A 13,887-nucleotide genomic window follows, 5' to 3' on the forward strand; every position below is an offset into this window, starting at 1 on the left:
GATAATTTTTTTCCAGATTTTATCAACATTTTCGATAGATCTTGATTGATTGATGATATCGATGTCAAAATCAAGGTTTTTTTTGTTTTCATCTGTCATTTTCAAGTGTTCATTAAGTGTTTGCTTTAAAAACAGGTAAAATTATGATGTATAAATACAATATATACCATCTTAAGTTCTATTTGTGCTGTCATTGAGCAAAAGAATTATTAGTTAGTTAAAAGTGACAATTCTTATTACCAAATAACAAATGTTTAAACATTATCGTTATTCATTATTCACCACACAGTGTCATAAATTACTGTGTTTGGTCAACATTATTATCATATTGGTATTGTTAATCAATGTTCATACAAGCCATCAAGTTCCAATACAATCAGAATCTAAATCCATAATAAATTCTGAAACCAGTATAATAAAATTCGATAGTATGGATGATTTGAAAAAATATTGCCATTATATTTGCTGGAAACATCCATCATATGGTGGTGAAATTTGTCATTGTGATTCGGTAAGTACAATAAGTAGTGTTTGTTTGTTCGAAATCTCACGGAAATTTGTTTGTTTGTTTGTTTTTTTTCATTATCCACCCATAGTCACCAATGATAAAAGCTCATCATTCGTTAAACTGAATCCCAATAATTAAATGATGTTCTACAACAGACTGCATAATACATATACAAGATGAATGAAATTGATTTGTTTTCATCATCATTTATTTTTTTTTTTAATGAATAAAGATTTTTTTTCGATCGAAAATGCCATTTTTTTCGATTGAGGTTCTCGTTGTTGTTGTTGTTGTTGTTGATGTTGTTCTTTGCCCTTAATGATGATGATTGATTGAAGTGAAAATTATTTTTAACCCTATATCATTATCGATAAATGATGGCCACCTCATTTCTCATTGATGTACAATTACATTATTCGGATAATGAAGATGATGATGATGGTTACTATCCAAGTAACAAAAAAAAAAGAGAAAACTGGTCACTTTCGGCTATCTGGAAATTGTTTAGGTGGGCACTCTCGTTAGTCTTTAGCTGTACATGTTTTTTTTTTCTTACATTACCTGGAATAGTCGATTTTTTTCAAAAAAGAAATATTTAAGAGATAATGAATATGAATATAAATGTAATGGTGGTGGTGGTCGTCGTCGTCGTGGTCGTATAAACTCGAAATGATTGAACAAACAACAAAAAAAAAATATCCTGTCCAAAAGAGATGATATAAAGAGAAAAATGTTATTTTTTTTTATTCACCAGTCCAGTAGGTTTTTTCAACTCAAAATCTTCGGATCACTAATTTCAATCACAATCAAAAGAAAAAAAAACATTGACAAAATTGTCTTCTAGTATCCAAGTTTCACAAAAGAATCACAAGAATTCACATTCGAAAATAAAAAATTCATCGACAAACGCCATCTTGCGTTTAAATTAAAGTTTTGTTTTCATTGCGTTTTCATCCAAATCCATTTCATATGTTTGGTCTGTTTGTTTGTGTGAATAATTTTAGCCGGGTAAACTCTCTGTTCCATTGATTGTTGATGACGATGAAGTAAATCATTAAACCTGGTCATCTATTTTATTGATAATTTTTTTTGCGTTTGGAGAATATCAAGAAAAAATTCGCTCCATAATCATCATCATCATTGTAGAATGGCATTTCATTACCATCATCGTATTCATCAATATATGTGGCCAATATTATTAAAAACCATTCGATGTTCTCGAATAATTGGCCATTTGAATCGTCCATTTTCAACAATCACCACCACTAAACTACGATTAACCATCAATCATTCGGTAAGTCTCATACCATTCGATTCTTTGAGACTTTTTAAATATTTTTTTTTTAAATGGAGTAAAATTAGAATTCTGAATTTGCTTTTGTACCAATCCATACTAATCATTGACAAATCAAATGAAATCAACATTTGGACATTAAGTTATATAACTTTTACCTGCATTTGTCGAACAAGTTTTCTGACATAGTTATGTTTTCTTTTTGTGTGTGTGTGTGTGTGCGTGAAACATTGTTGCCCGAAATCGCCATATCACCATCTTGGTATTATGATAATAGTTATGAGAAAAAAAGTAGTCGAACCGCTTTTTCCATTATCCAACTGTATATGACCATTATGTTTGATCGTTGATGATTACCTAAATTGCAATGACCCGAGGCATCAACCGAATCGATAGAGTTGTGTAAGAAAGGATGGAAGAAAAACTATGTCGGTCGGTCGGTCGCCCGATCAATCTTGATTAATATGATGACCAAAATTTATTCATTACATTCAATTCATTTTTATTCTTTTTTAATTGGTTCAGAATTTATTATGTCATCATCATCATTATCATTATCATCATCATCAAAATGTACATCGAACCTTATTCACCAATTGTATGCCATTATCATCACAACAGCAACAGCTAGATACTACTCAACAACAACAACAACAACAGCAACCTTTGGCCAATAGAAAAGTAGACCCATTCAAATTGGTTCAAAATGATCTTGATAACCTATATACGGAAATTAAAAATGAATTAAAGAGTGAAATGCCAGAATTAGAACAAATATCTACTTATTATTTTGATGGCCAAGGCAAAGCAATACGACCATTGATAGTTATATTGATTGCACGTGCAATGAATTTTCATATGACTAGTAATTCGGATCTGCTCAATTCACAAAAACGAGTTGCTCTCATTATCGAAATGATACATACAGCTAGCTTAATACATGATGATGTTATCGATTCGGCTGATACCCGCCGTGGTAAACCATCGGTCAATGTACTTTGGGGTCAGAAAAAATCAATTTTTGCCGGCGATTTTGTCATATCCAAAGGTTCACAAATGTTGGCTCGTTTGAATAGCCCAGTGCTTGTATCAATATTGTCCGAGGTAAGTTTTTATTTTTAATTTTTTTTTTTTTTTGATTCTATTTTGACAATGGAAAATGATTCGTCCATATCCAAACATAGGCAATCATTGACCTAGTTTTAGGTGAATTCATGCAAATGGGATCAAAAAAGGATGAAAAAGAACGTTTTTCACATTATATACAGAAAACATTCAAAAAGACTGCCAGTCTTATTGCATACACCTGTAGAGCAGTGACCTATCTGGCTACAACCGATCATGGATTGCAGGAAGCAGCATTCGAATATGGCAAGAATCTTGGTATTGCATTCCAATTGGTCGATGATCTATTAGATTTTGTATCAAGCAAAGATGAATTAGGTAAACCGGCAGCAAATGATTTGAAACTTGGTCTGGCTACGGCACCGGTTTTATTTGCATGTGAAAAATTTCCTGAACTAAATGAAATGATTATACGTCGATTTTCTGAACCAGGTGATGTTGAAAAAACATATGATGCTGTAATGAAGGTAATACCGATTTTATTTCATTGTGTCTTTCTTTTCAATATTAATTAATTATATATCATCACTTATTTAAATAATTAGAGCGATGGTCTAAATCATACACGAATGTTAGCACAACAACATGCCGATGAAGCTGCACGTCAAATATCCAATTTACGTGATACACCAGAAAAACAGGCATTGCTTACGTTATGCGATATGGTACTTAATCGAAAAAAATAATTATACAAATATGTAAACTAAAATCACCACACAACTATAGAAAAAAAAATTTTTAATTCACAAGACCAAAAAAAAAAAAAACAAAACAAAACAAAAAAACTAACAATCAATCAAACGAGAACGTAAAAATTGTGATCAATTTGTTAAAAATTTTATTTCATTTCATTTCATTTTTTTATTATTATAAATATCCTCATCATCAATCAATTATTGGAGCCCATAAAATTTTTCATCTTCCCTTCATTTTTTTTTTTATATCACAAAATTATACAATTTACACAATTTATTACTTGTGAAACAACATACATAAAGGAAATCAATCAAAATTGTGATTTGTTTTTTTTTTCTTCTATTGCTCCTTTTCCTTGCTATTATAATAATATTATTATTATTAGAGATGAGACTTTTAATTGGCCAATAATTGTTTAATTTCCTCTGCATTCAATGTTTCATGTTTTAACAGGGCTTCGGCTAATTTTGCATGTTGTTGACTATGAGATTTCAATATGTTCTTGGCTCGATCATATGATTCCTGTATTTTTTTTTTGGTAGATTTATATTATTATTATTATTATCATTATTAAATCGAATGTATAATTTTTATTAAACTATAAAAAAAATTTAAACTTACCTGTAGAATTCGTTTGATTTCATTGTCAATCAGTTCAGATGTTAAATTAGATAATTCATTGACAACCACCAATGAATTATGGTCATCATCAAAAGTACGTAATCCAACCTATATGGCAGCAATAGGAAAATAGGAATCTGAATTCAAAAGTTATAAAAATTGATTGCCTTACCTTTTCGGACATTCCTAAATCTTTGACCATACTGGTTGCCATTTTGGTTGCCTTTTTCAAATCACTAGATGCACCTGTAGTGATACGATCTGGACCAAAAATCAGTTCTTCAGCCACACGACCACCCATTAATGTATCCATTGTGGCCAACATTTGATTTCGTGTTACATGATAGGATTCTTTCTCTGGAATATATGCTGTATGACCAAGCGATGGACCTCGAGGTATAATGGTCACTTTATGTAATGGATGTGAATCTTTAGTATAATAAGAAACAAGAGCATGACCGGCTTCATGATAAGCGGTTATTTTATTTGCTTCTTCGTCTGGAATTCGATGCTTCTTTTCTGGACCCATCAGAACTTTATCGCGAGAATTTTCAATATATTCCATGGGCACATCATTCAAACCATCGATAACTGCTCGCAATGCAGCTTGATTGATTAAATTTTCCAAATCAGCACCGGTAAAGCCAACAGTTCCACGAGCCAGTACGTCTAAATCGACATCCGAAGAATATTTGATTTTTCCCAAATACAATTGGATTATTTCTTTTCGTCCTTCAAAATCTGGCAAAGAAACTTGAATCTCGACGTCGAAGCGACCAGGTCGAATAAGTGCTTTATCAAGATCATCACGACGATTTGTAGCGCCTAATACAATGACACCTTCGTTTTGTCGAAATCCATCCATTTCGGTCAACAACTGATTTATGGTCTGGTTAGCGTATGGATGCAACACTGAATTTGTACGTTTGGCGCCAACAGAATCTATTTCATCAATAAAAATGACACACGGTGCTTTTTGTTTGGCTGTTGCAAACAAATCTCGTACACGTTTGGCACCTTGACCGACAAGTATCTCATCGAATTCTGGACCTGCAGCATGAAAAAATGGAACACCAGCTTCACCAGCTACTGCACGTGCAAGCAATGTTTTGCCAGTACCTGGTGGTCCAACTAACAAAACACCTTTTGGCAATTTACCACCAAGAGATGAGAATTTTTCAGGATTCTTGAGAAATTCAACAATTTCTTGTAATTCTTGCTTAGCTTCATCGACACCTTTAACATCATTGAATGTAACATCGATTTCTTCTTGTAAAACTTCATTGGTATCACCAAACAATACTCGACGAAACGTACCACCTATTATTTGAATGAGAAAGTCGAAATGTTAGACATTGAGAAAAAAACCAAACGGTAAGTAAAACAAAACAAAACAAAAAGAGGAAAAAATAATAGCATGCGGCAACCAAACATAAATGAATACCGAATGTCTCACCCATAAATGATACAAGTATAGCCAATATGAGGATTATGCCCAATAAATCTCTGAATACATTGAAAACACGAAGTTTTCGTGATTGTGAATGTTTTGGATCGGCAGCCGAATATCCTTCAGCAAATGCAATCTATGATTATGATTATCATCATCAATGTCTAAATAGTAAGCGATTTTCATATCGAACCAACCTTGATACGTTGTCGTTCTTCTTCGGTTAATTTTTCATCATTAAATAATGTTTTTAACTTTTCCGTTTCAAGTGGTACATCTTTTTTGAATATTGAGCCAAGTTTTAGATTAAAAGAATTTCTATTGTCCAAATATCTTCGATTGAGTGAGCTGCCAATTCCTGTATAACGATGTGAATGCGTTTTTGTATTGAAATATCGTCTTTGTTGTTGTTTACAATCAACATTATTGAGAATATCCACAGTCTGGCTAGCGAACAATTTGAATCGATGATTATTTATGCGTAGTGTATCTTTTTTTGAATTGTAAACTATCCTATATGGTTGTAACAATAAATGTTCCAATCCATTATGAGAATCGTTCGATGAAGATGATGAAAGCAAATTGGCTATGAAATCAATTTTAACTCGATTACTTTTTGCATTGATTGATGGTTGGAAAAATTTTTCAATCACAAAATCAATTTGTTTTTCATCGATGATTTTCGCAATGACATCAGAAGCTCTTGTTGTTGTTGTTGACGTCGGTTTATCATTGGTTACCAAAATTGATTCACAGCTTGTAGATAATTTATTGCTATTTGTGGTTATAGCAATATTTTTCTGTTTTTGCGCACCTAATGGTGGTGATGATTGTATTTTACATTTCAATAAAGATGAAATGTGTGTAATCGACGGTAAAACCTGTAAATATTTCAAATTGAATGAAAAAAATTGTTTGCTGAAAGGAAAAAATTTTCATAAATCTTACTTGTGAATTTAGATTCGTTAATGATGGAAATGCAACATTAAAACTCATATTTTAATCTATTTGATCATTTATATTGTAGAATAATCGAGTGTTGTATCTTAATCCGATGATTATGATGATGATGAGTGATGATGAAATGTGTGAGATTACAAAAACCGACAATAATAATAAAAAAAGTTTGTCGCAAACAAACTCTCTTTATAAGATGTTAGACATTGTAAATGGATAAATAGGGAAAAATAATTTTGCTCCCAAATTCCAAACAATAAACAAAGAAAATGATTAATTCAACTAATAATTATCATACATATGAATTGAATGAAATGAATTACTAAATCCAAAAACACATGAGGTCAGAATTTTTTTTTTTTTCATTTCTCTTTCGCTGAATAATTCTATCACTATTTGGGTGTAAATAGCCACATATTCAACTAATAATTCAAATTATCAAATTTTTTTACGATTTAAAATCCATAAATAAATGAAATTTTTTTCCGATATTAAAATTACCTGTATAACAAAGGTATGAATTTTTATGAAAAAAAAATTTAAAATTTTCTTTTGAAAACAAAATTAAATTGAAATTTTTTTGTTCCAAAAAAATCAATACCGGCTTTATTATCTATGAATAATAATAGATGTCATTACTATCGAAAAAAAAATTCTCCATTTGGGTGAATATGGTGGTAGACACACACACAATTGACTACTACCATTACTACTACTACTACCACTGTTGTTGCTGTTGCTAACAACAAACAATTAACGACAATTATACAAAAATGAAAGAACACGCCCTCTATCAAATATCGATATACTTATACCATTACTACTACTACTACTATTACGACTACCACTACTACTTTGGCCACCTATTGACAAATCGAATGAATTAAAATCCTATATATCCTATTTTTCACTGTGTATATTTTCGGTGATTCGGTGTGTGTGTGTGTGTGTTTGTATGTGGAGTCGAAACTCTATTATCATGGCAGCGTTTTTCATTTGAGTTAATGGCGTTTTTTTTTTCTCTTGTTTGCTTACATACAGTGTTTATTGTGCATTGAGATTTTTTTTTGTTTCTTCTCGTTCCCTATCGCTAGCGCGTCCATATTATTCATTCATTTTTGTCTGTAACAGTTCATCCCCCACCTCCATTTCATCAAAAAAAAAAATTTTTTTTTTCTTCTCATCTCGTCTCTTTTCTATTCGTTCAACATTATGGGCGATCATCATCATCATCGGTGTTTCATATATGAAACCATCATCAAACGATAATCGAGGATTCTAATGCTTCTTTTTTAAGTTTCGCTCACCAAAAAAAAAAACTTACTTTTTCTCCTAATACTATGTGTGTATGTGTGATGTGACGACAAAGAAAAGAAAAGAAAAGAAAAACTTTTTTTTTTTTTGGAAGAACAAGACACCACCAACCACACACACACACAAAAAAAAATAACCAACACCAACAACGCCGCTTAAATTTTGGCCTATACGTTTCGGTTTAAGTTTTTTTTTTTGATTCCTTATACCCGTTTATCGTTTATTGTATCACATTTTTGTTTGTTGTAATAATAAATTTATTATCACGACTACCGTCAGTGTGTGTAAAAGAAAAATTAATGGTGAATATTATCATCGTTTATTTGCTGTTGAATTAATTGAATGGTTCGTTGGTGTATTATTTCATCATCATCATCATTTTTTTCATAAAAGTGTGGTTTCCTCTTCATAATTCCTGTCGATAATATCTTGATTCTTTTTTCTTTTTTTTTTTGATTCAACGAATTTTGACAACGAATTGTTGCGTTTGTTTATATTGTGATCGTATAAAACCACCCCCTTCATTCGTGTATTATATTAAAACCAGTATCCGCGTGTGTGTGTGTGGGTGGGTATGATTATGAAAAACAGCCCGTTCCAAACACGATTTCGTATTTCGTATATTCAATGATTAGAATCATTGACAGAAATGTTATTTGCCGTTTAAATAATTCATTTTTCAATACTGATCATTCGAACACACTATTGCCTGTAATTTCATCATTTTATAGAATTGATTTCATCATATTCATCATCATCTAATAATCGGAATAACCCTTTACTCTAGTCATCGTCATCATCATTTATGATGGTGATGATGATGATGGTGTTGTCAATTTATTTGGAATACATGCAAAAAAAATGCATGATTACTAAATTCCAATAATCCATCATTTAATGATGATGATGACCAATATATTGTCATGTCATATTCTTTATCCATTTGGTGAGTTGTCTTGTTGATGATTAAGATTTTCTTTTCGATTCATTGATAAATTCTTTTTTTTTATTTGTTTTGACTTAATAAAAAATGATGAAATACAGTAAATTTACATATATTGATTGATGAATATTGAAACATCAAAATATCAACATTGTTGCAATGACGTGTTCGAGCGCAATTATATCATTCAATTTTCCTATTCAAAATCATGAATTATTGAATATAAACACTGTGGATAAAATAAAAGATAATACAACGACTACAACGAACACGTCAACCACATCATTTCTTCATCATTCACAAACGAAAATATCGCCCACAAATCAATCATTAACAAAATTAGATCAATCAAATAGCTGTGTAACATTGGTCGAAAATATTCAAATCTTCAAAAACGATTTGACAGTGACCAACAAGATCAATAAGGAAGCATCAGCATCGGATTCTTCTTCGATCCAAACATTGAGCAATCTAGGCACTAATATGAATAACGGGCTTTCGAACGGTCACGATCATCGACTAAATCTTGACTTTGATCCAACAACGACAACATCAACAACAACAGCAACCAATACGTCTACAACGACTACCGGTTTGCCGGTTATATCATCATCATCATCAACATCTTTGTCGACAACAGCAATGGGAATCCTAAGTAGCCCGGAAAATTCAAATTTTCTTCTATTTCCACATGCACGTCGTGATGGATCATCAGATTTTAAGATTCTAGAGAATGGTGATGGTAGTGATGAAGTAGATTCGACAACATCCAGTCAACAAGATTGGACCAGTACGATGAATACTTTATCCGTTGATCAGTTATCAAATGATAAAAATTGTCCGAAATTGTCCAATCTAACCAACAGTGACAACAATGAAAGTCATACTCTACCTCAGATTACTACGACAATTTCGTTAACATCATCAACAACAACAACAACAACAGCAACAAATCATAAAACAATCGATAGTAACGCCTTAAGGACAGACCAAATTCCTGCTACAAGTATGGAATCCATGACCACAACAAACAATTGTTTAACAATGATTAAATGCAACAACAATACTAATAATGAAAATAGTCTAGTTCAAAATTCTTGTGATTCGAAAATTCAATGTACATCATCATCGTCATCAGCATTATCTTCAAATCAGCCAACACAACAACAATCGATATCATGTTTTCCTAGTGCTGTTCTTGATGGTGACATAATGTCTATCGATAATGATGATCATCATCATAAGTCATCCAACAAATGTGATGTTGATGGTGATCATACAATCGAACTTTTGGGAACTACATTGGCTAATTCAGCTCCACCATCATCACCACAGTCATTATTGGACGATTTTGACATTAATTCTTCAAGCAATCATGTAATGTTGCCGATAATTGTACAAAAGAAAGAAGAGGAAATAAAAGCACTTGAGCAACAACAATTTGAAAAACAAAAATCGATTTGTAATGATCTCTTGAGCAGACAGCAAAATATGCAAAAAATCACTGCTGATATGAAACATAGAATCCGACGATTGCAATTACAATATACGCATAAAAATTTATCCAAACAAATGAAACAATTTATTGCTGAAAATCAACGATTAAACGCGGTCCATTGCCAACGATTTGAATTGGATTTCACTAATTTCATGAATCTTGATTATGGCATAGCTGGACCAACGACAATGTCGGGTGTTTTATCTTTAGATTCTCATCATAATCATCATCATCATCAACAACAACATCAATCGCCATTTATGCTGTCGCATCCATCGCAAAATGAACTGAAAATAAAATCAGATCATTTACCTATACAACCTTCCAAATCAGACCTAAAGCAAGCTGGTAGTAATCAAAATTTTTCCGATTCATCGTCTTTTCAACAAACGACCATTAATAGACAAGCTAACCGATTGCAATCTGACCTCATCCTTTCCAATCAAGTATCGAATATTGATGTTCAACAGCAGCAGCAGCAACAACAAATGCATTTCCAGCCTAAAGAATCTTCATCGTCATCTAACTTGAGTCCACAGACAAGATCTCCACGATTAATTAGTCAGAATCGAGATAAACTATTAACGACAATCGATTCTTGGCGTTACAATGTACGACATCTTGAATCAAAATATGATTCCGATGCGACAGAAAGTAGTTCGGGAGGTGAGAGCTGTGATGAATCGGAATCATTTGATGATATTGTCATTGATAGTAAATCTATAATGGCAAATTCTACTTATTCAACAACGACGATTTTACCATCGCCTCTTTCGTCACATACGTGGCCGACAATTCATCAACAACAATCTGCTGCTATTGCTAAACATCGAACTTCACTGTAAGTTGAATTCAATTTGGTGATTATGAATCATGGATCATCATCATTCTTTTTATTATTGACAGGCGTAATCGTTTGAGCTGGAAATGGTGCAATGAACGTAGCCAAATAGCATCACAATGGTCATGGCTACAAGCACATATATTGGATCTGGAAACCAAATTAAGACAACAGACAGATCTGTTTCGTCATATTCGAACTACGAAAGGTACAATCAATTTCGGTGACAATGAAGTGGTTCAAAGGCAATTGCCATCACCATCGCCATCGATCACAATTATCAATCATCATACAAGCCATCAGCAACAACCTGGACCTCAGAATTCACATTCTCATCATCATCATCATCAACAGGGTTTATTATCATCTGTATCGGGGAGCAATTCATCATCGTCATCATCAATGAATCAAATCGGTTTAGATAGTCAAAAACATGAAGATATGACAAAAGATCTACAACAAACCAATTCAGAACCGGAACCTGAACAGTGTATGAGAACGATGCCATTCATCAGCATGAAACGGAGGAAATTGATATTTGCCGAACCAAATTTGTCATTAGCATCGACAAAAAAGGCGGTTAAATATTCATCAGTTCAATGTTCATGTAATATTTATCCATCTCATGTGGCTTCTTGTGTCATTTGTAATGGCCGATATAGCTATATGCATAGTATCGACACAGATTTGATGCCATATCATGAAAGAGTATCTTTACTTGATCCATCCTGTCATCCAAACCTATGTATACCCAATGGTAATTATTTGATTTTATTTTTCTACAATTAATGGATTTGTTATTAATTATTATTATCTCTTAGATGTACCTCTTGGACTACATTTTGCAAATTATCTAAAACGTGAAATATTCGACATAAACAAAACGGCATCGACAACTCGAAGCAAAAAGTAAATGGATAATTTTATTTTATTTTGAATTTAATTTTAACATTTCATTCATAATAGAAAAAAGACATCTACTGTAAGCAATGAACAACGATTGGAGAAATCAGGTAAAAAAATACCATCGAATACATCGTTATCAAGTATGAAAATGAATTTTTAAATCAATATAGCAAAGTATTAAATTATTTTTTTTTTTTTTGATTATAGAATCCAAGAAACAACAAACAAAGATTAATAAAAGCAAGAAGCGACGATTAAGTACGGATTCAGTTAAACGATCCCATCAACGTGATCGTTTATCTAGTGGTTGTAGTTCACGTGCCGATTCACCTGTTCCTTCGCCATCACCATCGGATGCTAGTGTCGGTTCAGTGTCCACACCAACGAATACATCGTATTCATCATCAATGACACAAATGAATCGTCGACGACGTAGTGAACAACATGCATTCGATATAAATAATATTGTCATACCATATAGTATTGCTGCGACCACTCGAGTTGAGCGGTTACAATACAAAGAGATTGTCACACCTAAATGGCGTTTGATTGAAGAATATGCCATACCACCACCGGAGAATGTAAAGCTTGAAAAATTGAACGTTCAAGAAAATGAAAACAAAAACGTTAACAATGGCCAAGCAAAAAATCCGATCGACGAAGATGTTTCTGATGCAGCGTTCCAAATTCGACATTTGAAATGTGAACAAACTGAACGTCAACGAATACTCAATTATTATGGTAAAAATCAAAAGAATCAAAGTATCCGAAATAAAGGTCCACAACGTGTACGATTTGAATCGAGTAGTAAATCTGATTCATTGGATCAGACAAGCCAGGATTCGTTTAACAACAATACAACAGCCACTACGACACATAACAACAGTAAATATAAATCAAAATCATCGGCATTGAATAATAATGATTATAGTGATTCATCATCATCGGCACGTAAACGTCAGACTTCATTGTCGAAAAAATACAAGTCGAGATGAAGTTTCACCATTCGATTGGTGGGGTGAACAACAGGAAACCGTTTCCCCATATGAACCTAGAAAATTTCCCCTTGCAGATTGGCTATATGAAAATATGGTCGAAGAAACCAATAAACAACAAAAGGAGATGGAAGAACAGCATCAACGTTCATCACGTTCGTCAGCAAAAATTGATGTCGATTATGATGATTCAATGGATGCTGATGATGATAAAATATCGCCACCAACTATTGAAGATGATGATGATGATGCAGATGAAGAAATTGATGAGGAAGAATTAAATAATGATGATGACGACGATGATGACGATGACAATGATGTCGATGATGAAGAGGATAATGACGAATTGATTACCACCCGTACGCCCACTAAAATTTCAAACTCAAATAAACGTAGTGGTCGAAATAGTTCGATTGTTGGTGGTGGTGTTACTAATACTGGTACTGGTACTAATAGTCATCATCATCATCATCATCATAGCAGTGACATTGTGGCCAATGAAGATGATCCAGAATGGAAACCATCTCCAAAACTTAGCTAATATTTGCTTGTCATTTCTCTTTATATATTTTTAAAAAAAAAAACAAATTTTGTTTAGCTACTTTTTTCTCGGTCTCTGTCTCTCCCTAAATAACGATTGTTGTTTCATATATATTCATAAAATACATCATCATGTAGATAATAATCAATGAAATCATCATCATAATTATATAATATTATTCAGATTTAACGGAATAAT

At 32.5% G+C, this 13,887-nt stretch overlaps 3 protein-coding genes across 4 annotated transcripts; 2 read left to right on the forward strand and 1 right to left on the reverse strand.

Moving 5' to 3' along the window:
• Nucleotides 1-169: 169 nt before the first annotated feature.
• Nucleotides 170-4,246, forward strand: qless (decaprenyl diphosphate synthase subunit 1 qless). The gene is made up of 5 exons (XM_047059154.2): nucleotides 170-511; nucleotides 597-1,802; nucleotides 2,328-2,906; nucleotides 2,987-3,394; nucleotides 3,473-4,246. The coding sequence occupies exons 2-5, from the start codon at nucleotides 1,656-1,658 to the stop codon at nucleotides 3,611-3,613; spliced, it is 1,275 nt and encodes a 424-aa protein (XP_046915110.2). The 5' UTR covers nucleotides 170-511; nucleotides 597-1,655; the 3' UTR covers nucleotides 3,614-4,246.
• On the reverse strand, nucleotides 3,743-7,039 carry YME1L (ATP-dependent zinc metalloprotease YME1L). Of its 2 annotated transcripts, none has more exons than XM_047059151.2 (6): nucleotides 6,643-7,039; nucleotides 5,892-6,575; nucleotides 5,689-5,830; nucleotides 4,417-5,564; nucleotides 4,245-4,352; nucleotides 3,743-4,145 (listed from the first exon to the last, which is right to left on the reverse strand). In XM_047059151.2, exons 1-6 carry the CDS (start codon nucleotides 6,688-6,690, stop codon nucleotides 4,020-4,022), a joined length of 2,256 nt encoding a protein of 751 aa, XP_046915107.2. In that variant the 5' UTR covers nucleotides 6,691-7,039; the 3' UTR covers nucleotides 3,743-4,019. The 2 variants fall into 2 exon arrangements, with proteins under 2 accessions (XP_046915107.2, XP_046915108.2); XM_047059152.2 differs by having other exon boundaries at nucleotides 5,701-5,830; nucleotides 6,643-7,033.
• Nucleotides 7,040-7,560: 521 nt separating this feature from the next.
• LOC124495719 (uncharacterized) lies at nucleotides 7,561-13,878 on the forward strand. Its single transcript, XM_075733581.1, is given in 7 exon segments — nucleotides 7,561-8,911; nucleotides 9,010-11,247; nucleotides 11,313-12,004; nucleotides 12,069-12,156; nucleotides 12,214-12,293; nucleotides 12,361-13,127; nucleotides 13,129-13,878. Coding segments are annotated over 6 exon segments (4,368 nt in total). The 5' UTR covers nucleotides 7,561-8,911; nucleotides 9,010-9,067; the 3' UTR covers nucleotides 13,690-13,878.
• The last annotated feature ends 9 nt before the right edge of the window (nucleotides 13,879-13,887 follow it).

This window comes from Dermatophagoides farinae, chromosome 8 (assembly GCF_024713945.1).
Source record: "Dermatophagoides farinae isolate YC_2012a chromosome 8, ASM2471394v1, whole genome shotgun sequence".
NCBI lineage: Eukaryota > Metazoa > Arthropoda > Arachnida > Sarcoptiformes > Pyroglyphidae > Dermatophagoides > Dermatophagoides farinae.